Source organism: Drosophila sulfurigaster, chromosome 2L (genome assembly GCF_023558435.1).
Source record: "Drosophila sulfurigaster albostrigata strain 15112-1811.04 chromosome 2L, ASM2355843v2, whole genome shotgun sequence".
Taxonomy (NCBI): domain Eukaryota; kingdom Metazoa; phylum Arthropoda; class Insecta; order Diptera; family Drosophilidae; genus Drosophila; species Drosophila sulfurigaster.
This window is the reverse complement of record NC_084881.1, coordinates 3,578,295-3,604,063: the sequence shown is the minus strand read 5'-3', so window position 1 is coordinate 3,604,063 and position 25,769 is coordinate 3,578,295. Positions and strand designations below refer to the sequence as shown.

Below are 25,769 nucleotides of genomic sequence, written 5' to 3'. Positions count from 1 at the left end.
ATTAAAATACATACATTTAAGTTAACATAATTGATCCTGCGATATTTTAGAGCTCAAATTGTTAAATTGATGATGATCAAGAGTAATTTAATGCAATTTGTATGGTCGCAAATGTCTCCTTCTCTCTGCCTTATGCACTAACTTATTACACCCTTAAACCTTTGCTTACCGGTTTTGAAAACTGAAAAATGAATTGCAAAACATTACAAAAGCAAATTTCATATTCAGCTTGCAGTTGCTTCATAAACAGGAAATAATCGCTTTTTTGACATCTGATTGTGAAAGAAAGGCTGAGCAAAACAGAAATAGAAGGAGCGCATGAGTGAGATTAAGTAAGATAAACAGAAATATTGTGGAAAATTATAGCATTGGCTTCATATGGGTTAATTACCAACAGACAACAGAAAAAAACCGAAATGCAATTCTCTTAAATCTGTGTCATTCAGATGAGCGCAGACCTGATGCTAAAAATAATCAAAACAATGCAAAGTGACAACTCAAAAACAAAAAAAAAAAAATGAAGAAAAAATGGAAGAACTTATATGGAAACGTTTAAAACTGTTTTTAAAATAAAATACCGACTATTTAATACTCTTTCTTTAATGTTTAGTTCTGTATGAACCTTGATCCAATTATATCATATCCTCCAATTAGAATATGTCAGCTATATGTATATTATATTTAGGGTTTAAAATTAATTATAACTTCTTGGTTAGAGCATCAAAGTACAAAAACAAAAAGACTTTTACGCTGATGCTAATTTTTTTTAGACGGCTGTGTCAGCTTTTTCAGCAGCTGCATGAAACAACGTATTTATTTAAGGTGATTCTCTGAAGTTGTGCACAAAATGCATTTTAAAATGTCAGGTCGCTTAACTTGAGTTTATGTTGATAAGCTCCAAAAAAAGGAACTCCAATAACAGTAACAACTATTTTTAGCAACATTTTGAAAAAGGAAAAGTGTTAAAAAGAGTATGCAAGCAGAATTATATAAAAAAAAATGCAAGTTGATTTTATGCGAGTTCTGTACACTTGCAAAAAGCAGAATAGTTATTATTGAAATATTCTGGTAATAAGAGTTATTGATTTAATTAACGGCGAAAGAAATATAACCAGGCAACTAAGCCTTAAGCTTAGAAAAGTCTATCATTAATTAACTGAGTACCGCTATGCTATGACAATGACATGATTGCAATCATTAGCGACTTAAGGGGCAACACACTGCATAGAATGGGTGAAGTCAAGGCGTTGACTGGGAATTCCGCATAGCTTTAAGCTCTTCGGCTGGCAGCTTATCGGTCGCATAAATCTGGGATTTCTATTTCCGCGAGAGTTGCGCGTAATCGAATGGCAAACCTGAATCGCAATTTGTCAGCTTTTGGTAATAACTTTGGACATTTACCGTAAGCATCTGAACGCTACTCTTGCAACTTGCAACAAGAAGTTGTGATAAATTGAACTTGTTATGCTTTGGGGGCTTTCATTTGACTCTCAGTAAGATAAGCGCTGTAGATAAAAATAACTTTGTCCAATAGATGCGTTCAACTTGGCTTAATTGATTTTAGCAAGTGACTTGACTGCATGACAATTTGATATCACACATGCAATTATTGTCATTCACAAATTGTTACCTCGGTATCTTTAGGTTAGGTTTAATGTCTTGGGTCTCGGGTCTGTGCTGTTCAGAATAGCCTTGCATCAGAGCTAGGCATAATAAATCCAAAAGCTAATTTCTAAATTCAGGAACAGAACCTGTATTCATAAATAATGAAATTACATTAATCGGTATTTTAGTCTGATCCTTTTAAGCAAACTTTTGTGTGCCTAAAATTGGCACGGAAAAGGTAAGAAGGAAACAGAACTATTATATTTTGATTACACTACTATATAAATATACCAAATATAGACTTCGGTGTATTTTAGTATTTTTGGTGTATATTAATTTTTGAATTATACAGCACTAATTTGCTCTTATTTCAGTCGAGCACACCCGACTGTAGCTGTCTTACTTGTTTCTTATATGGAAACAGTACTTAAAGTTAAAATACTATTCAGATCTTTAATATTGGTGATTTGTATCATCTGTATATACATATAAGCTTGATGGTCTCCACTGACTGAATACACTACGTCGCTGTAACTCGTATGTATCTGTTACAATACCAAATGTAATTACCTACGGTAAAATGGAAAGATCTCTTGATAGCTGCATCATGATTACACAATCCACATTACAATTTACAATTTGTTTAACATATAGTACCTTCTTAGTGGTTGTTGTATTATCTTATTTAAGAAGTTAATACTGAGCAGACAGATTTAGTTTTTATATTTTTTTGTTTTATTTGTCTTCGATGTGAAAAAGAGTCAAGTGAGGTCAACAACGACAAAATGTAGCTGGGGCTAATAACAACTACCTTCATTCGATTGTTGTTTTTGCTGGCAGTGCTGCTGTTTGTTTTTGTTGATGCTATTGTCGCTGATATTGTGGCTGTGATTTTTTACTTGTAATTTAAATTGTTACTGCATTTTTTTTGCAGCTTGTAATTGATGTTATGTATTATACAATTGCCCTCAAAACGAAAAAAACAACAACAAAACACAACTATGTAAAATACAGAAGACTAGTTTTTGAATACCCTATCAAAATATTTTGATATTGTGCTAAAGTCTACGAATGACCTGTACTATCACAGTGTATAAAACATACTGAATATTTAGTATTTTATACACTACTTGACATAAGTCGGAATAACAATTGAAGGGTATTTAATATTTGTTGTGTCTATGATTTTTTTTTAAAACTTGTTTTACTTGTTGTTTTTCTTTGTTTCGACTGCTTCTTATTGCATTTTTGACATTTTAGCTGTGTGGCAGCTGAAATAAATGTGTCTGTGGCAGAAGACGGGAAAGGGGTCGCAGCTTTCAATGATATTTGTAAAATTTTTCATTGGCGAAATATTTAAGATTTCGACAGATTGGCGCACTCTAAGCGACCTCTGTTGTTTCTCGAACGCTTTGTTTAAAGTTGTGGCTCTGATTTATTGATTTTTCCAAGAAGATAATGTGTGATTTTTCTCATAGCTGTTACGTTGTTGTAGCTTGCCTAATGTGAGAAACTTTTTACTTGTATGCTAAGATCTTTTGTTGCAATTTCTGCTAGTGATGCTATTGTTGCATAAGAGTTTCAGAGCCTGTCGATGACAGTGTAATCTGATGTACTGTGCACATTATGTTTGTTTTTATAAACATGATGTCTTAAACTAGATCTGAACATTGGAATTTAATCATAATATATTGCAGATCTCTACCCTTGGTCTTACTACAACTAAGACTCGTAATTTGAAAGATTTTTGAATTATCGTTAAAGTGTACAATTTTTAATGAAAAAATTAAGAATATATTTAAGAATCAATATCGATATATAAGTAAAGTGTTTACTAATCTTGCTTGTTTTGCAAGAGTGGAAGATTCTCTAACATTCATATCGTAAATATGCAAATATATTTTCAACTTGTGATAAATATACGAAATATAAATATACGAATAGTTTTTCTAGTAGAATATGCAATAATACATGTTGACACATATTATTGTTAATTACAATGTTCATAAAAAAATTAAATATTTTTACAAACTATAAGGCAAATGAAAGCATCCGTTCTAGAAGGCATCATAAATATTGTTGATCGATATAACTAATTATGTTCTATTTTCTACCATTGAATAAAACATATATTGATTGTATTTGAAGTCACTGCAGATATAAAGTATACATTATGTAAGCTCCAATAATATAATTGCTAAACAACAAACCAATGTTGGCGGCATCTTGAAAGAATGAGATTTACAAAATTTATAATGAAAATACTTTTAAGGTTAAATTAAAAACAAATTATGTATAGGAAAAAGAAGAAAAGTAAAGACGAAAATAAGACGAGCTATTGAGTAGATTTCTGAATATATTTGGGCGTGTCTCAAATTTCAATTCATTTGTTTTTTTATAGGCATCAACCTGTAGGAAAGAAGGTAAAAATGCCTGTTTGATAGCAATATGCATTCGTAATTAATTAATTCGCTTCAAGCATCGTTTTCATATTTCTAAGATTCTGCTTTCTTGAGTTTTTCGATTAAGCTTTATCAATTATTTCAGTAAAGTAAAGTGAAAGTTGTTTTAACTTCTAATTACAAGGAGATCCCCCAGATAGTTGCAGTAATTTATTGAAAAATTAATAAATTACTCTTGTGGTTTTGGCAACGATTTATAATTAATATACATTATCTGTTGGTATCGTATTTTTGATGATTCTTAATAAAACTGCCGAGGACGAGTCTACGCTATTTTAGGTATCATATGTTTGCAGAATTTATACAATATGCAGTTTTTTATTAACAACTACAATTTTTTCGACGGATTTCGTCATTGAGTTTAAATGCTGGATTTCAAGGAAAAAATATTTCAAAGACGGAACATAATAAATAAATATGGTTAACGTTTTACATAATTACCGTTTTTAAACTACCAGACATCATTGGCTATTTATTGGCAAAAGTATGAAACTATCAATTTAAAAAGAAAATCATTCTGCGAAAACAGTAGCTGAGAAACGGAAAATTACAATTAAATAGCTTTATGATACGAGTAAAAGTTGTACATTCAAATTTAGCACATACGGTATGCATCTACCTCTCTCCCCTTTGTGCTGAGTTTAGTATACAAATATGGAAATGCGATGATCAACAATGGTGAATGGTGGTTTTACAATTATTTATTGCAACCGTAATTCAATAATTCAATGGGTATGTGAAAGTGCAGTGCAGCGAAAGGTTTGAAGAGGTAATTAACAATGCACTCACTGCCTATAACAACAAACAGCATTGAAAGCTGGCCTTATTAAACTAATTAGTTGCAGGTTCACGTCGTAGACAAATCGGACAAGAAAAGTAAAAGGCCCTACAAAAATGAAATGATTTCAAAAGCGCAGCAACAGCTAAAACTATCGGTGGGAGTTCCCCAAAATAGGTCATGGTAATGCTTAACTTGAGGTCAGCGACAAATGCTAGTCCGTTAATTGCTGCTGACTAAACTAAAGATTGTGGATTGTTTATCGCTTCTCGCAGATTCCTTAAGAACATGAACGCCAATTTACAAATGTTATCAGTATCGGGTGTAAAAATACTGCATAAAAATATAAACATAATCATCTAATATAAAACGAACTATACAACAAATATTATTTGAGTTCTGTTAATCATGATGATATGCAGGTGAGTTTGAAAGGTTTCAATGGGATATTTCAATCAAACTACAAAGTAACGTGAGGTAAATCCAAATATCATTTCGATGATGAACTACAATAGGTCCTTAAATCTTTTTTTTTGATAACTTTTGTACATTTTATAGAGCACATTACATTGCACATTTATTAAATAATAAAAGTAAGGTAAAGGTAAACAAAAACAAAAGAAAATAATAACAATAACGAAATCTATTTAAACTCGAATTATATATACAAAATACTGAAAAAATACTCAAAATATTCACAATGATGTTTTCAGTTTTGAGGAAATTACATAAGAGGTTCAAGCCGCAGTCGTTGCAGTTTAATGAAGTGGAAAATAAACATAATCGTATATGTGTATGTTTGTATATCATATTGTGGAGCGAATAGAGGCCTAGTAAGAAATGTTCATAGAGTAAGCAAAGCGGAAAATTAAATTAACCAAAAGAGTTAACGACATTTTCCAAGTTTACATAACATTTGACTGTCATCATTACGCAATTCAAGTTGTTTTCCATCGTTGCTTATTTCGTTGCTGTTGGTTCAGTTCTGTTGAAGATTGTTATTGTTTCTGTCACGGTTGTTGTTCTAGTCAAATGTTCATCACCTTGCCAATGTTCCACTTGTTAGCGTCATTCGATTTACATAACTAGAAAGTGAATGTTACAATTAAATACAATGGATTATTGGCCTTACAAGAAGTATTTGACTGACTTTTAGTAAAGGGCAGCTTTTGTGTTCCAATATTCGCTCGCTACTTTAATCGATATATCACATTCACAATACGTTTTAGTCACTCACACCATGACTAACAAACCCCCAGCCGGTCACCTAGTTAACTGGTCAGCTAGTCAATTGGCACACACACTTAAACACAATCGCATAAAGCAACTGTGGCTTATGGCAGGGGCAAAAGTTGAAGACTGTGAAAATTCTCACAGTGCCCACAATTCGACGCATATGACATTGTGCTCTTTAGCACTAAATAATTTATGCATTTTGTATTTCACCTTTACTCACTTGTACTTAAACATAAAATATATTTATACCTTTTTTTTTTGCACAATACCGAAAGAAATTAATAGCAATTGACAGGCGCGATGCAATTGATTTATTGACGAGATGGAAACGAACAAATGCTTCGTGTGGCAAAGAACATAAAGCGGGTCACATAGGCTAAGACAGATGATTTATTGGAATTTTCTACATTTAAGCGTGTTGACTAAGAATGCTAGAATAAACACCTACATTGTGTTGCCAATAATCTGTTCTACTATCTCACAAATGTGATCAGTATTTATTTTCTAATAATAGAATTGTTATCATTTTACAAATTAAGTAGGGAAGAGTAAAAACATATTTACCCTCAGCTTGAAATTTTTTGGGTAAATGAACTCGAACTCGTCTGTAGATACTAAAAGGGTCAGAAATACATTTACGCACTTCGAACAATAATTTAATGAAAATTTTCGAACACACATTTAAACTTGACTTAAGTTATCTACTCACTAAAAAAATGGTATTAGGTCTTTGTTTCTAATATTCTAATAAAGAGATAATTCTACCTGAAGAGATATTCAGCCATTAATCGCTTAATAGTTTGAATTCCCCCGTAAATTTAAAGGTGACGACTGAAAGAGAACTATTAATTTGTGGTAAGATCAATCCCAAAACCAGTCCATGATAACACAATGCGCTCGTAATTTAAAATCATGTTTTAAAATAAAAAAACAACTGAGGCTTCAAGAAAATATTAACGAAAAGGAGTTTGAAAACTCTTAATCGAAGCTTAGATGCTTATTGTTGTGGAAGGTTTCAAGATAATTGACATCAAGATTTCATTATACTCGTTCGATGTTGATTAGAATTTGCATAGGAATAGGGAATACCGATTTCTGACTCTCACTTCGAGTACTCTCTGCGTAAAATATAACAGTAAAACGGTGTGCACAAACAAAAGTCCACAAGCGAGTGGAGTACATGATAATAATAATATTAATAATATTAATAATAATAATAATATAATTTTCTATAGTAGAACTAAAAGTATGAACGGTCCGTGGGATGAAGAAAGATGGAGGGAGCGCCAGACACACTGATGGACGGGAACAGAAACGAGCACAAAAGCCAAAGAACAGCCAACTGATTGAGGGAACAAAATTGAAACCAAGTTGTACAACAAGTTCAACAACCTTTTGAAACCGTTGAGGAGAGAACGAAGCACGGAGAACGAGAGAGGAATGAATACTTACAACAACATTTGAGGCCAGAGCCAGAGTTGCTCGCTGTGGTTTGAGTGGCAACTACGTAGTACGTACCGATTACTTCACATACACAACGCAACACAACACACACACTCGCTCACAACTTAGCAAGAGAGCTTTGAGACTGTCGATGTTGATGTCAATTTCGATGATCACGATGAGGAAGCGCGAATAGCCTACGAAAGGGCGCCAACGGTACATGAAAGTTGAGTTCTTATTCTCATTCTCAGTCTCATTCATATACTCATTCCCAGTGCTTTGTCTAAGCAATTTCGCAAATCGAATCAAAGTAATTTGTCCGCCTCGAAAATTGATTCCTATGCGTCGTTGTACTACGAAAGCGACGAGTTGTAGTATCTATAGATACTTACTTTACGAGTTCATCATATCTCAAGAAGTTTAGCTTGTATCTGCAACCTGAAATTGTTTGCATGCTATACCCACAGTAGCTCCTCAAAACAATTATTTGATTTTGGCAGCAAACAAATCAAAAAAGTAGGTAAGAGAGTAGTTAACTGACGATGGAAGTTGAAAACCTGATCAGTTTTGTTCGTTTCGTTCCATTGTTACCAACCTTTGTAGGCCTAAATTTGGATCGGAACGTTTTATGGCCACACTAAAATCCATTATAAAAATGTTTGAAAACACACAAAGTTAAAATGGTTTTGATTTAATTTGAAATATTGTATTCTCATTAAATACCAAATAATCTAGTAGGTATTAATTTTCCATTAAATGAATGGAAATTTGAGAATGAAGAATTGGAGAGAAAAAAATAATCAATAGGAGTAATAGTTAATGAGCGTACAGATACATCTGCTTGAGTCCTTTTTATACTGTTGTTTGATTTACTTTGTACATGAGTACTCGAATATTCACTGCTTCAATGATTTTACCCGCGCGTGTGGGCTCTGCGAAAGAAATCTGAATGACAGCCAATCCAAAGTGAATATAAAATCGAATTGAAATCTGTAAAGCAATCAATTGACCAGCGATCCAGAGCAGTAAAAGCCGGTCTGCTCTATGTGTGACTGTCAGATTGTCGATCTGTCCCAGAGGCTGCACCTAGACCTTGTCAATAGTCAAAAGCGAGTTCAAATGCGACTCTAATGAACACAGAAAAACAATGAATTGGTTTTTAAAAACTTACAATTACTAATGAACATAACAAACTTTATACACCCTCTATTAATATGCATATAATATATATAATATCGTGTTCTTTTACAAAACTATATATAATATATATATATATATTCATAGATCATCTATGCGTATGTATTATAGGACAAATATTACAAATATTTTGCTGATACTAAGTCCAATGGAAAGTTTGTATTTGAAATAGACAATTTCAATAACTGATGAAATTTATTACTGGAAATGATCGATTCTAATGATCGTTCAACAGCAATTAGACGCTATTTACAGTCATAATTGCAATGAAAGCTATAATGATATTCGAAAGAGTATCGACATTTCAGTGCAATGAAGTATTCGAATAATTTTCTTCACATCGATATAACAAACACCTAAACACAAGCTAAATGAATGGAATGGAAATAAAGTAGGTCACATACAGCGACCTAAACTTGTAGACATGTGCGAGTTTATTGTTGTTGCGGCTATTGCTGTAGCTGTTGCTGTTGTTGTGGCTGTTGCTGTTGCTGTTACTGTTGCTGATGTATTGTTGCTGCCACATTTGTCAACTCGAAAGGAAAATGAATGAAACGCATTGAAATGCTACGCTGCGTGTGGCGGTCTTCAATTAACAATCAATTGAACAGCAACTAAATCGAATCGCCTGAAAGGTGTTTTTCTGTAAACAGCATTCCGTGTGCCACACCCACTTATTCTTTCACTGGGCGGTGAGAAATCTATGCTAAATGCAAGATAATTTGATTAATTACGAGAAAATTACTTAATACGATAGATAGTCTGAGACTTTCACATGAAGCGACATTAGCCCAATTCGCCATCATGATTTATGATTTTTTCTAGGTTCTGTAAATCGTTTTTACTGTTTTTTTTTTCTCTCTCTTTTGTTTCTGCATCTCGTTCTTCATCTTCATCTTCACATTCAACTTCATCATTTCGCTTTTGCTATTTTCTGCTTTTTCCATTTTTATTGTCCGTCATTGCAAATTAATTTCTCTTCGCGGTTGCCGGAAGTGGGTTAATAAGTGATAACGTGGCGAAAATGTAAACACAGTGAACAGAACGTGAAATACGTATTCGCTAAGTGATAAACAGTTAAATAGCAATGGTGTTCGAAAAGCGCACAAAAACCTGTAAAAACAAATGAAAATAGCTGATAAACGAGAGAAACCAAACAACTTTGACACAGTTTTTCCTCTCAATTCAAAACTTAGGCTCAATTTTGGTCAACAAAATTTCAACGTCGTTCTACACAATTTATTTGGCCATCAACATCATCAAAAGCTAAGAACTATCATCGCTCAATTTATTTACATAGATCTGTCTGTTTGTGTGAGTAGGCGTAGGATTAATCATCAAATCATGTTTCCGCATTATTTGGGCATGCAATATAATTAATTTTAATTAAAATTGACAATTAAGCTATTTGTAAACCCTGTACATAAAAAGGAATTTGGCAATTTTTTAAGTAAAACATCGATAGCTGAAATTCTCATTTCAACTTACATATCATTCATGATTTAGATCTCATAGCTGTAAACTATTTTCTGAAGCTTAAGTAAATGTTATTAATAATGGTTCCAACGAGTAACAATACCTTGATTTAGCTCCAACAGAATACGATATAAGTTTAATTTTGACAGTCATACATACCTAAAAATTGAAAAGAAAACATTGATTAATATTTATCAAAAATAAAGTTTTACATCTAGTACAAATATGTGAGAATGTTAAAGTTGAGTGAACATATTGTCTATTGTCTACGTAAAAAACTGATGTTCATTTTAATAGAATACAAAACATATTTGTGAACAGCAGCAGTGTTAATACGGTCAATACTAAAAAAATTTCCTATTACATTAACAGAGACGAACAAGAGTATGTATATCGACTCGTTTATTGATCAGGAATATGTTATATCATATCTATATAAACTTTACAAGCAAGAATAGAGTTAGTATGTTTTACCATTATTGGGTGGATAATTTCTCACTACGCTTCCTCTACATACACTTACTATATTATAGTATGCTACCCAAGGAGTAACGGAAATATTAAATGGAACAAAGTTCCGACCTATACAACTCGAAGCAAAACGGTTGATAATTGGCCAATACGCGTAGATATTTGCTTAATGACTCGACTGGAAAAAAACACTTGCAATTGACCAACTAGAAGGGCTAATTATGACCACAGACTGATTGCTATTGACCTGTGCTGCTCCGGAGGTCAGAGTAGTTCAAACTAGTTTTGTGATAAATCAAGTTGCAACTGGGCCGAAGCGAGCAACGCAATGTTGAATTTTGTAGCCAAAATATTTCGGTCCAAATACGGGCAAGTAAGAAGTATCATTCGCAGTCGTACATCTGCGATACCTTTAATTAAAAGTACAGCCGTATAAATTATGCAAGACTTGCTCAAATACGGCAAACACCTAAATATTTCATGAGCTGGATTCCAACTACCATTTCCATCTCAGCGTCTCAACGTCTCAGCGTCTCAGCGTTCCCCTTTTGCTCTAACTCATGCACACACATTTAGATTCAAACAATGGCGGCTCGGTCTTACGCTCGGGTGTGTCTATCGTGCCACATAGTACAATCTCTAGCAATTGTGCATGATTTGCTCAAATGGAGCTCGCCCAAGCTACATTGGCCAGGCCATAGCTGTAGCTGTAGCTGTAGCCATCGGCGGTGGCATAGTTATTTGTTTATAGCTGTTTTTGTCGCCACTAACAGCAACAACAACAACAAAAAACAAAAACAAAAAACTGCACAACAGCAACAACAAGAGCACTAACAGACTTTACTACATTTTGACTGTGGCCCACGTACGTGAGGCAAACAAATCGAAGACAAAGTTGAACAATGTTATAGTCGGTTAGAAAGGAGTGACCAAGAAGACGGTGAAGAGAAGAGGGTGATGTGTGTAGACGCACCACCCACAAGTAATGCAGCATTGAATATTGTACCAAAACTGAATTTAAATCATCAATACATGTGGAGTATTATATAAAACCAATCACATGACTTCAATGAAACATCGCTTACCATTCTGTGATGGCTTTATAACGTCTACTAATATTTTCTTGTCTGCACTCATTTTTGAAATACGCAGATTATGATTACATTTCTAAATTTTTTCGTCTCTTTCTTTAACCAGCTCAATTTTGTACGACTCTTAAAATGTATAATAACGACAGCTTGATTTTTTGGGACAACAAATTTATTTTACTTAAATAAAAATGCACTCGAGGGCAGCGGCTGCTAGAAAAAGGTAAAAATGCAGGGAGAGACGTTTTTGCTGTTATTTTTTGGGCGCGACTTGGAAATTGTTTTTTTTTTCTTTTTCATCTGGTTTTAGCGGTGGAGGAAACCTTGGGGGTTTCTCAGTCTCTCCCAACTCTCTGGCAGCAGTTTAGAGACTATGTTTGGAGTGTCGGTGTCTGCAATTCGAAATTATCGCGTCCACCTACATAATTTAGCATGTGTTGTTTGTGGTGCTGCTGTTGCTGTTGCTGTGGCTGTTGCTATTGCTATTGCTGCGGTGGCTGCCTAAATTATTGGTTGTAAATAAAAGCATTGACGTCGTTGGGGTCCGTTGTGTTGTCTATTGCCGTAATTGCCTAGAGTCTACATTACAAGTTCATATATAAGAAACTTTTGGAGCTAATAACTGTCTGTTTGCCTTTTGTTTGGATCTAACAAAACTCAGATTTCAAACTGGAATATAGGTCCACAAACTCAGTTCTGGGCACGTCAAAATCTGTTTAACAAATATTTAGCAAAATGTTTTTAAGAAAACAAAATTATTCAAAATTATCTCAAAACGTAAAATATCTCATAACAATCAATACAAGAACATTTCAATCGCGGGTGCTTGACTTCGAGATACCCTTTCGTATCGCTTATAATCATTATAAGATCAGAAACTGAGATTTTTAAAACAGATTTATTATTTTTTGTATTATTATTATTTATACCTATAAGTAAAATGTTTGTCAGTTTTTATCAAACATAATATACTCCACTATTCTTTACGTACAAGATTAAAACAAAATATTTAATCAAATTCAAGATTGTCAAATAAAAGGCAGGGTTTTAAATGATTTATCGTCTCGCCAAAATACCAAGCGACAATATCAACTTTAGCAGAAATCGCATCGTCTTCCTGGAAGTGCTAAATTATTTTGCAGAATTTGGCTCGTCACCTGCCTCGGGTTTTTTGATCGCTCGATTGCTCCTTAGCTCACTCACCTTGACCGCACATAAAAGCCAACAGCAATATCAACAACTACTATAAGAACAATACAACAAGAAGAAACATCACATTTGAATATCGTAAATAAAAAATAACGAATGGGCAAATATTTTTGAGACCGGGCTGCCCCAGACCGGAGAAGTTTAATATAAATTTGTGCTGATAGGAAATATACGAAACAGGTAGAAGAAGGCATCTCCACACCTTATATATAATTTCGCCGCTAAAAAAAATTAAAATTAAAAATGGGTGCTATTCTTAATTTTGTAACTGATTAAATATTCTTGGACAAACATAAATATTTACAATTATTGGAGATACTAAATTTATTAACATTATTTGTTGGAGTTGCACGCTGAGAAAGTTAGTATTAGAACTTTCGTTTCCGCTTAGCAAATTGAAAAAATAACAACTTTAAATGTGAAAGGTTAATTCCGGTACATAAATGAAAAATATATTAAAACGATTAGTTAAAAGCACCTGACCAAAATGAAACGAATTTTTTAATTAGGTAGTGCAAAATCACAACATTATTCCTATTTTCGTTATAGAAGAATGGGCAAGACTGATGCTATAAGTGAAAAAAGATGCGAACTTAGCTATTATTTTCACAAAATGACTTTCTTATTTAACGTTAAAGTTTGAGGTTTGAAATTTTAAACGTAGATATTAGACATTAGTAGGCATTAGATTCTACTGAATAGTGACATGTCCAAAGATGAAGCTGTGTTAGTTAAACATCTGATTGAACTCGCCTTTTGCATTTTGTATTACTGTTCTATGATATGTTGTTGTCTTTGTTATTGAGACAGTAGACTGAATGATTGATGATTTGTTGTTTGTATAGCATGATAAGATTCGTTTGTCTATAGCAACTATTTGTTGAACAAATCTGGCAACTCTGGCCATTGTCTGGGACAACCTTGCTCATGTTGAGTGACAGAAAGGTTCGTGCTGATAATTGTTGAATGCAAAAATACGAAAGAGAAAAATATATGAAGACTTCGACGTACAGCTTTGGAGAGGAAAATTTGAGAAAAAGGCTAAGTCAACGAATCTCAAATCTTTACTAAATAATTATATGAATAGATACATAGATAGATAAGATAGCTGCCACAAGGCAACACAAATAGGCAACATTATAATAGCTGGCGATAAGGAAAATTTAAAAGAAGACTCTTATCTGCAGATTCTCTTACATTTAGAGTCTAAAATGTACTAAAACAAGTAAGAAAGCTACAGTCGCTACGTTCTTTAAATAACCGCAAAACAATACGGTTTTATTCTTAAAATTTACCAAGTTAATACACCGAAAAAATTCTAAAATATGTCAAAAGCTATATTTTTTATTTCGATATACTACTTCATTCTAGATATACCTTAGTACTATATACAAAATATATGAGATGAGTGGCGAGGGGGTAAAAACATTTATATTATAACCAAATCTTTGGAAACGAAGTTTCAAGAAGAGATAAAGAGAAGCATTTATTATCTATGTGTGTATATAGCCTCGATGTTTGACGATGATAACAAATGATTAACAGATACCTCAAAATATCAGCAAAGATTCCATTTAAAAATTAAATTTATCACACTTAGAGTCTTTAATTATCAATTAACTACTGTAATTTTGTTCAAGTGTGTTGTTTACTGTATTAATTACTTGTTATTATAAAATATATATTCTAATTTCTAAATAATAGTGAAAGGATAAGCATATTGTAAACCCTTCTAGAAAAGTTCACACTACGCATCTCTTCAAAGTTCAATGCACCTATCTAACTAATTAACCTAGAAAAATGCAAATAGCCATTCGCACAGCAACATTGCCCTCAACACGCTCCTTAAGAGTACAATAACGTCAACAGCAACAACAAAATCTAAGCCAAACAATCAATCAACGCTGTCGCAACAGCAACAAAGTTCTCTTGAGCACGTCGCAAAAACATCATGCAGAGAGACCGAATCGCATCTAAAGGCACACAACCCTGTATAATTATATAGAAGTATGAACGCACTCATTCTTTTTTTAAATACAGTTGCATGTCGCATAACAAGGTGGGTTAAGATAATGTTCATGCATGTAAAATTATTTTTTAAATTATTCCTATGTCTGTTGTGCATCCAACACTACTATCAACATTATTTTCATTGGATTTTTAACAAGTAGTGACCTGCTTTGTAGCCATCTCCATTGTCAACTTGGTCCATCATTTGAAAATGCAGATCATGAATTAAGAATGTTGCAATATCTCGGAGTAGCTCAAAGACACTAATTGATATTTTCAAAAGTTATTTTACAATTCAACATCTTAAATACGCACCTAATCGATGTCTTTTAAGTGGCCACCGTTGAGTGTTTTCTAGAAGTTGACTGTAGATGGTCACATGGGTAATTCAAGAACTAACTGAGATGCAAATACAAACGAGATGCATACAGAGCAATTATGATCACATTATACACAGTGACAGGCAAGACAGGGGCGATTGTGCAGAGGAGGGCGCAAACAAGAGAAGACAACTTCGAGGGTAGTGAAAAAGCAAAAACAAAAAACAAAGTGCGTCTAAAATTAGAAGAACCGTCTAGGGGCACCGTTTTTCTAGGGCCCTGTGCCTGGGGTCGATCTTTTAGGTGATTAACCGCACAAGGCCCCAGCAAAACTCGACCGAATGCTCGTACTCTTGACAAGCAGATACGAATGCCTTCTAATTGCAGCTGAGCAAGAGAGAAAAACTCACTATATCTATTTTTATCTATAACCGAGAAATTCAAGGAACATTATATGCTACAATTCACGGAACGACATAATAACTATTACTATATATTATATTTTTAAAGCTTCTTAATAAGCTAAGATAGATTAAGAATCACTTTATTTGATGCAGATTATAAATTATCGGTAAATGGTATAATTATTTATCAGAATCAGGATCATAATAAAATAATACTAATAATAACGGCATTATTAACAGTACAAACAGCGTCACAAGAAGTCACACTTTTAATATTTCTTTAACTATTTGTCGAAAACAATGTAAATTGATTTAACAATTTTAAATAAAACTGCATACCAATTTAAGGGTTAGTATTTTTATATATATTTCATTTTTATATTTTTGCTTATTTTTGTTCAATTTATTTATTATCTCTTTTAGAGAGCAGAAAGACGTCTTACATTTTATTGACAATCATTCACTGCAAAATTATTTATTTCTGTTATTTTTGTTTATTTATTTGTATTTTTTTTCTATATTTCTGGGGCTTAATAAATTTTGTATGTCAGAAATAGTAAAATATGTGTAAATATGTTGGACGTAATTACGCTTTTAGCCGGCAATTGGCACAATTTTAATTGATGTGATTGCAGTATTACATCGCCTTGGGCTGAAATTGTTTCGACGGGACAAAATTTGTGCTATTTGTGGGCTGAATGTTGAATTCAATTATTTTGCTCAGACCATCGAGCTCCACAGCGAATAATTGGACAAAAAAAAACTGTTAACAAAATGCTTTTAAAGTAAGCATGAGTAGTACACTTCAGCTCAATTCACTTGGGTTTCCATAAATTCACAGTTCGTCTTTGAAAAGAGTGAGACTCTAAAAACGATAAGTTGGATGGCCCTCAAAAATTAGCACAAAACACAACAATGGTTGTCGTGAGAATAGGAAGTCATAAACCGAAGCCGAGGGCAAGTTCTTAACACCAAATGGAGCACTTAACAGATATGTCAATACTTCGCTTATTGGTATAGCTGCTCCTTTATTTACATATACATTGTATACCCATACTTACTACTATATCTAGTTAGATATTTACAAAAATGCGTGCGCTGTGAGCAGAAATATTGAAACGCATTTCACTCAACATTTGAACTGAAGTGGCAAATGTTTTAATAAGGGACTCAACTGATAAATAATTCTGTTGATACAAAAGATTTACTCAATTAACAAGCTAACCATTTTTGTTGTTGTCAAAGCATCATAGAGAGAAATGAATACAAAATTCTTTAGTTTGTAGTACTTTTATATACAAAGTAAACTACATAATTCCTTTTGCAAAAGATGATTCACTATATTCTATAACATGATTAAATTCACTCTCATCAAAAGCCAGATTTCAAACTTTTCTTCTATCAAACTAACAAAAAAATGTTAAAAAGGCCCTTTAAGACAAAATCAACTTTTGCCTTTTACGTTTCTTAGAATTTCAAGCCGAATGCGGTCAACATTTAATTAAAATAACAAAAAACCAATCAAAGCATTAAATTGTAAAGCTAGCAGTTCATGGGGAACCTAAAGGTATGCGGGAAAAAGTGAAAATCAGTTGTGGCATTAAAATTTACGACATACATACATGCTTTAAAAACTGAAAAATACAAAAGTACCTTTTTTGTATACATGCTTTAAATATTCTGAATCATCTTAAATTTAGTTTTTTAGAAAAATTTGATAAACAAAATTTCATAAGGATCCAATCATATTTATATAAAGTTTGTTTTAGATTTGAGCCAAGACTACTTCTGCCCTGGCAAAACTCTTAGTAAAAGAAATGCTGCTGTTTCTGTTCAAAATCTGTTTTTTTTGTAAAAGGATCCACTAAAATGTAAAATGAAGTATTTTTCCGGTATATTAATTTGCTAAAATTTAAGAATAATATTGTAATGTCTTGATTCTATTGTTCCAGTTAGTTAACACTTACGCACGATAAAATTTCTTATATTGAAGTACTGTATAAAACGAATAGTTATTTCCTTTGTTTTTAAAAAATGAATTATCGTGTTTATATACCAATACAGTAAAAAAGTTTGACATCGAAGCAGAGCCCAAAAAAATCAATTATTGTAGTTTTTAAATAACATTATTGAAATTATATTGATTGAAGTTATTTTTATTTGATATGAATTAATGTTTTGATAAACTTTTGAATTTGATATACATAGAAAATATCGATTGTCTGTGAATTATGGATAATATTATACAATCCCTTACATTTCCAATAAGTAAATTGTACAAATTCATTAATACTAACCTATTTCCAGTCGTAAAAAGCTAAAAAAAATCAGTGGAATAAGATAGGAACGCAGAACGATCTTTTGGTAACATAAGAAAACCATTATGAAGAATGCTACAAGTCCATAAAAACAGCACACAGCACACAAGATATACAAACTGCATCTAACAATAAATATATGTGGTACATACACAACTTGTGAAAAAGAGACAAGGATAGAATGTATCTATGATCCACACATGGGATCCCAAATTCTCATTTATCACCGACACTAGTGGAACTCTTCTGTTCATCCACCCCTCCCCCTCCACACCATCATGTTTTACTCACCCTATTGCATTCCAAGGCAGCGGCACTGTGCTCCTCCCGTTGACGAAAACAGTGGCTGCATTTGCTCTTGTTGAATATATTTGGTGAGAATTTACGACAGTCCGCGGTACGTCCGCAACTCGCAGTCAGCGGGGGCGTTGAAACTGCCGTTGTCGCTGCTGGGGCTGCGGCTGCTGTTGTTGTTGTTGTTATTGTTGAAGTTGACATTTTCTGCAGTTGCGTTTTGATTTTTTTTTCTCAGCTGCTGGACCGTTGCAATTGGAAGTGAAAGAGAAACGAACGAGCAAGATAGACAGAAAGAGAGAGAACGAGGCAGATAGAGCTCACCTCAGCGTTGTTGCTTTTGCTCAGGGCTAAGCGGCATTGTGTTCACATAAACAACACACAAAAACGCACACGCACACTCGCACACACACTCGCGAAACTGCAAATACGCGAAAAGAGCAGCAAAACACAAAACACAATTGGAATAATTTTGCACAATTTGTGCTTTTTATATCTCTCTTCTTCTGCTTCTTCTAATTTATCTTCTTCTTTCTTGATGTTTGTCGACACTTGATAAAAGGTGGAGCGCAAGCAGTCGCAGAGGGGCTAACAATATGACACGGGAGGCGGGTTCTGGCAGCCTTACATATTTATGCAAATGCGCCGACCGACGACGCAATTGATATTGTTATTTTTGTTTGCTGTTGTTGTTGTTGTTTTTCGTACTCCACAGAAGCAACGGCACAGCAGCCGTAAGGCTTTAGTGTTGCTCTTGTTGTTGTTGCTGTTGCCGTCGACGTCGACAGCGACGTTTCGTTGTTGTCGTTGTTATTCTTTGCTAATTGCTCCAAAAATAGCAATACAATCGCTGAGTCGGCTCCTTGTTGCTGTTACAATACACTTTTTAACTTGAATTCGCTAAAAGTTATGCGCGTTTGCTTTGCCCTTTAGATTTTTATATCAACTTTATATTTTTTGGCATGGCAAGCAAATAATATGAATATATATGAATACAACCGAGAAAACGGAAAATACACAAACACAACCACATGCACAAGCACATTTACTCACACGCAACGCGCACACACTACAAAAATTATTCAATTTTGCTTTGCACTTGGCTTCTTTGGGGCACACCAACAAAACACTTGGCTGTGGCTGTGAAGTTTCGCTAGAAGCTGCTGCTATTGTTGCTACTACCGACAAACATGCGTTCGTTAAATGTTGCTCTCGGTTCGAATGCACACACGATACTGACTACCAGACCCAACAACAAGTCGAGCGGCAGCCACACGAGCGCCAATACCGGAGAGTACCCAACCATAATAAGAGAGCGCTTTAACGCTATGTCAAAACCAAGATGTCGAGAGACATTAGCAAAGCAATTTGGAGTCGGCTCTCTTGGTGGAGGCTCTCTCTCTCTCTCTCTCTCTCTCTTTCTTTCTGTGGCTCTCTCCGACGCGTCGGTCCGTTGTACTTAAAGTTAACAGGGTATTAGTTCCAATACACTGTGCATTTGATAACTGATAAAATTGAACAGCAATGAACAAATTTACGTGTAAAATAACGTATTATTAATATGAGACGATTACAAACAGAGTATTAAGAACTGCATTTCAAAACAATCAAAATACCGTCATACATTATATAATACATTACTGCTTTATTTATAATTTATGTAAACATATGTACATATGTATGTCTGTATATATTTACCCATGCATAATTCTTAAAAACAAATTGTTAAAAAATCAACACGAATACTGTAAAGTTCTGTGACATCATGCTCTCTGCTGCTCTTCTGCAAGAGAGCAAGTGCGCTCATACTTAAGCTCGGCTTCAAACTTGGTTCGATGGAGCTGTTGCCATCGTAGCGGAAAAATCACTATTTAGCCCCGCTAAAACGCAAACGGCTAGAAATACATATACGATTTCCAAGTTATAGCTTAAATTTACTGGAACTATACATCCTGAAATTACAATGTATTACAAAAATTCAAATAAAGTGTACAGAAGTTTAATTTATCTAAGAAAACACTTTTATTTGTGTAATCAAATTGAAATTCTTTAATCTCATAGTTGCAATGAGTTTTTTGAACCTGTTCTCGGTACTCAAATTGTTCTTTTAAAGTGTAAAAAGCAATGCAACCATTATCCAACCATTCTCCATACTCGATGTACTTCCCGAATCGATTTGTTTACAACAACATCAATCTAGACACAACAACAATAACAGCGGCAACTACAGCAATTAAGTGCACGCTTCATTAAGAGAACCTCACACAACAAATTTTCAAGTGTGCTGCAAGAGGCGAGCGAACGAATGATTGAGAATCGGCGAACCAGATATGAGGAAAATGGTAATGCAACATTCTCATGAGCGGCTTGAAAGGGAGGCAACAGACGAAAGGTGTTCACTATGCAACTTGCAGGGGTAATGTCAAATATTTTGACTGATTTTGGGTTCTTGGCGCTAGGGATGATAGAATACTTGTTTTTTGGGATACAATAATATGAAATAGTTACGTCCTACAATTCTTATTGCTCCCAATTCACTGGCTCCATTAAATCTAGTTCACGACTATCTTATGTATTTCGATTAGTGTCGCGAATTTCGGGATTTCTATTGTACTTTGCTGAGATATCTGGGGTGCATTTTTGCAAAAGGAAATACTTTGCAGCTCGGGTAATTGAATCATAAAAATCCTTTGTGAGACAAATGTTCGAATGTATTATTATACATAGTATTATGTATTATGTCATAGTAAAATAGTATAATAATATATTATTATTTTTTATTGTACACTTATAAAAGAAATTGAACTGTCGATTGGGTAATTAGTTGCCACGTGTTCGCTGATTCAACTGCAGCATTAGACATTCCATGGGGTCATTTAGTATTGTGGCCTTTCAGTCAAAGATGCCGAAACATGTTGCATGATAATGGATTCTTTTTTGGGAACTGTTGTCGCATTCGCTTCGACTTACTGCGACTGTGTCAGTTGCATTTGTGAGAAATACCTGCAACACGGCTTCCAATTGCATTACTGCATATTGATTTTTAAGGTGGCTAACAATTGTATTTGGCGTTATTGTTGTTGCCGGTGCTACTTCAGTTATTCAGTTTGCTGTCTGCTCCTCGTTTTGCACATTTTGCACTCTCATTCAAATGTCAAGCGAGTCACGCGCGTCTTTGCACTTCACAAAATGGTGACAATAATGAAACCCAGTTATACAGTTATTTCTGAATCTGAATCAGTATCTGAATCGGTATCGAAATCGGAATGTGTGATTATCTATATCTGTATCTGAATCTATTCACATCTTTGCCTCTGTTTCTATGACGGTTATCTATTTACATACATAGATCAACATTTGTTTTGCAATGAATGTTTTATATGGGGTTAATTTTGATACAACTTGTTGGCAATTCAAAGTCGTCGAATCGAATGAGGGTCGAGGACAAAATGCTGCACACACGAGATTGCAGCTTGTTGTCGCAGTTGTTGTAGTTGTTGTTATTACTGCTGCAGTTGCTACATATTAAATTCATTGCAGCTGCGAGCGGCAACTCGCCAAACACCAAACAACAAACACCAACAACACGCTTTCACTTTTCTATGCTAATTGAAAAGCCAAAAAATAAAACGATCCAACAAAATAAACAATTTTCATAAGGCGCATTTTATGTATTCGAAACTGTCCTTTTACGGGTTTGAGGGAGCATTGACTTGGCAGATTTTTATGGCAACCACTTTCAAAAATCGCCTATGGTTTGATGGGGTTTCGACATTTTCCTGCTGCTGCTATTGTTGTTGTTGTTGTTGCTAGTTTTGTGATGTTTTCAGTCAGGTTAGAGCCGTTTGATTAATTTATTTTTAATTTTAATGCCACATTCGAGAATCCAATCAAAATATTTGTCTTGCCCCGGCAATAGCTCAAGGCGTCGGTATTTTTGGGATTATTCTTCAGAAGTTTTCTTCTCGGTACCAAAAAAAAAGTACACGGGCATATTAATTCCATGCTGATTTGAAGAAAACAGAAAAAATTAGGTTATTTCGATCTATGGCATTAGATAATTCTAGGGAGAAGGTTCTATACTGAAATATGTGCAACGTAGTTTATTAAATTGTAATTAGGAAACAATTGTTTCTATTCTATTTCAATATTCAAATTAGTTATTTAACACCGCATCACATAAATCGAGTTACCGGGTAAATTGCAATCGAACACTATTCATTGTCTTCACCTTTAGCACACTTACTATATCGAGAGAACTTAAAAAACAATGATTTATGCTGAACTTGCGACTTTTGTTTATTAAACGTCCGTAGAGCTAACAAAGCCTACAACATGAATTACGAGAGGGCGATATTCGAATAGACTGTATTTTTGGAAATAGCTGCAAGACTTGTATAATTTTATTGACTTCGTTTTGATGATGAGTATGATAGCATTTTTACTGAATCATACACGATTTATTTACCATGAATAAGGGAGTATGACTTCAAGAGCTAATTTAAATTGAAATAAACCAGTCGATATTAATAAAAAATAAAATAAATGGGAGGATTGAGTTAATTATTACTAAGAGTTGTGAGAAATAAAACTGAATCTATTAAATAAGTAGCCATGGAATACCTGAAAGTAGCTAAACATTTATATAGCTGGCGTTTCAGTTATTTTTACTACTTTTACCGAGAGGATTGTAGGAATTTTTAATACACTTTTAAAGAAAATCAAGAGAGAGAGAGAGACAGAGAGAGAGAGAGAGAGAGAGAAAGAGAGAGATAGAAACACTGCAACTCGATTCACATATTGTCCACCTGCAAAACTACCGTTTCAACAGGTAGTTAATGCGCTAAAGCGGCAGCTTCGAAAACTGGCTCATCAAAAACTCATTGGCAACAGCACTTCCTCGATGAGGAAGCACTATAGCTAAGCCAGACATGGGCGTCAGCTCATGGGCAATCCAAGCAATCCAGCTAACTAACCAAACGACCAAGCGATCTCTGACCATTATTTGCCTGCCTGTATGACGGCAACCACCTGCGAATAATTTCCCATAAGAAAATAATAAAAAAAAAAAATACAGAAAAACTCGTGAAAAACGCCGCAAATCGACGTCTGACAGTCTATGGCTGGTACCAATTTGCCGTCGATTCGCAACTCACGCTATGCCACAGAGAGAGAGAGAGAGGGAACGAGGGGGGTGAACGGTGTGGAGAAATGAAAGAAGTTACGAAGAGCGAGGGGAGGAAATCGGGGAGGCGTCCATAGACCTTTTTGTGAAAGTGAAAATTTTTCATAAAGCATGTGCTGCAACAGCAACAGCAACAGCAAACGCAACTGCAACGAAAACTGCAACTGCAACAACAGCTACCTAACTTCAGCAGGACCGCAACATGATTAGATACCCTTTCCTAAACGCATGCTCAAACAATGTCGCCATTTGTTCCCAGGCATTAAAACCGGACTTTAAATTTCATGTTCGATATAATATTCCCATCCGAATTTGTTTGGAATTAATTGATTGAACTGATTCGTTACTTCGAAGTGAGTTAACTTTTAACCGTATAACAAAAAACTCATCACTTTAGAAATACACTTGGCCCTCGCTTAACACGGGGGTTTCGTTCGCAAAATTCAAAATTGCCAGCAAAAAAGGTTTTTTATTGTTCAAATTTGGTCTGATTTTATTAAATTTTCATACATTTGTTCAAAATTAACCAAAATTTATTATGCATATGCCTTTAATAAATGTATAACATTGATATTTTCAAAATTAAAAGTTGGTATTAAATCAAAAAAGTTGCTTCATCTAATTAATTGTAAAGTTAAAGTTTGTAGAAATCTAAAAATGTTAAAAAGTAAAGAGATCATATCATATCAAATTTGAAATGCTTTTGGTGGCATTTAAGCCAGTTTGTTTCAACATGTTTTCTCTTTTGGTGGATCCTTATCAAACAAGTAAGAAAGCTACAGTCGAGTGTACTCGACTGTGAGATACCACTACCCAATTTGATTAAAGCAATATATTTTGCGGTATTATTCTCAAAATGTACCGAATATACTGCAAATATACTACAAAATACTAAGAATATACCAAATGGTATGTTTGGTATATCGATATAGTACACTATTCAAAATATACCATAGATCGCACAATGTGCTAGATCGTCGGCCAAAGCAACTCAGACCCCTAGTAAGTAGGCGTTTTGCCCATACAAAAGTATTTCTTTAATAACTTCCACAATTTTTATCTGAGCGCAAGCAAATTTTCAGAAATCATAACCACTATAGTAATTATTGTATATACCAAAATTCGTAGCTTTAGCTTTAAAATTACGCTTGTTTTTAATTTTTTGATTTGCGGGGCGGAAGTGGGCGTGGCAAAAATTTGAAACAAACTTGATCTGCGTGCAAACATAACAAATGCTGTCGAAAAAATTATAGCTCTATCTCTTATAGTCTCTGAGATCTAGGTGTTCATACGGACGGACGGACAGACGGACAGACGGACAGACGGACAGACGGACAGACACACAGACGGACAGACGGACATGGCTATATCGTCTCGGCTGTAGACGCTGATCAAGAATATATATACTTTATAGGGTCGGAGATGCCTCCTTCCAGCTGTTACATACATTTCCTGCCGGCACAAAGTTATAATACCCTTCTACCCTATGGGTAGCGGGTATAAAAATCGTGGAAGAACGAGGTATTTAGCGTGTTAGGATGGGAGCAAATTTGTAACCGTGTAAGACCGAGTTCGTGCTAAAAGAGTGTTAAGCGAGGGCCAAGTGAAGAAAGTTGGTTATAGCAGAATATATTTCTATCAATATTTCTATCAAATTATTGGAGTCCTTTAGGGTGTACTTATTGATATGGACATTTCTAAAAAAGTCTACTGAATATTTATTTCAATATTAATGAGTCAAAATGGAATTCAAATAAAATGATGCTTTTAAAGCGAAGTTACATTAAAACTCCTACTGTCGTCGTATAATTGAAGAACACTTATTTTTAGATCTATAAATTGCATTTAGTAAGCAATTTAAAAAATATTCGTATTACACATAGAGTATAAATAAAGCGACTCGTTACCATAAAATTGCAAGGTTTTCAAGTAGTGTTTTTCATAATTGAGTTCAACCGCGTGAATAATATCAAACAACGAGTAGTTAGGAAATTGCGTTTCATTAACATAGCAAAATCGAGTAAAAATATAAAAGTGAATTGCCCAAACACTAAAAACAAAACCGAAGAAAAATAAAAGGCAGATAACATGTGATGTGTGACGGGGTGCCAATGTCAAAATTGTCTTTGCTAAGGATAACGACAAAATGCAAAACAGGATTTGGGATTTCTGACTGGCTATTTTTGTTTTGATTTGGGAAAGTGTTACGAATCACAAGAAAAACGAACATATTTATTTGTAAACATTTTTTTTATTAAGGTGACAAGAGCATA

At 34.1% G+C, this 25,769-nt stretch overlaps 1 protein-coding gene across 3 annotated transcripts in view; it reads right to left on the bottom strand.

The window, feature by feature from the left end:
* The window catches only part of LOC133836327 (protein outspread), a 70,492-nt gene extending 50,949 nt beyond the window's left edge, over window positions 1-19,543 (bottom strand). For all 3 annotated transcript variants that reach the window (XM_062266751.1, XM_062266756.1, XM_062266763.1), the window contains exon 1: window positions 18,309-19,543. In XM_062266751.1, the coding sequence (XP_062122735.1) occupies window positions 18,309-18,515 (207 nt within the window). In that variant the 5' untranslated portion in view covers window positions 18,516-19,543. The remainder of the gene's footprint in view (window positions 1-18,308) is intronic.
* Window positions 19,544-25,769: the final 6,226 nt, after the last annotated feature.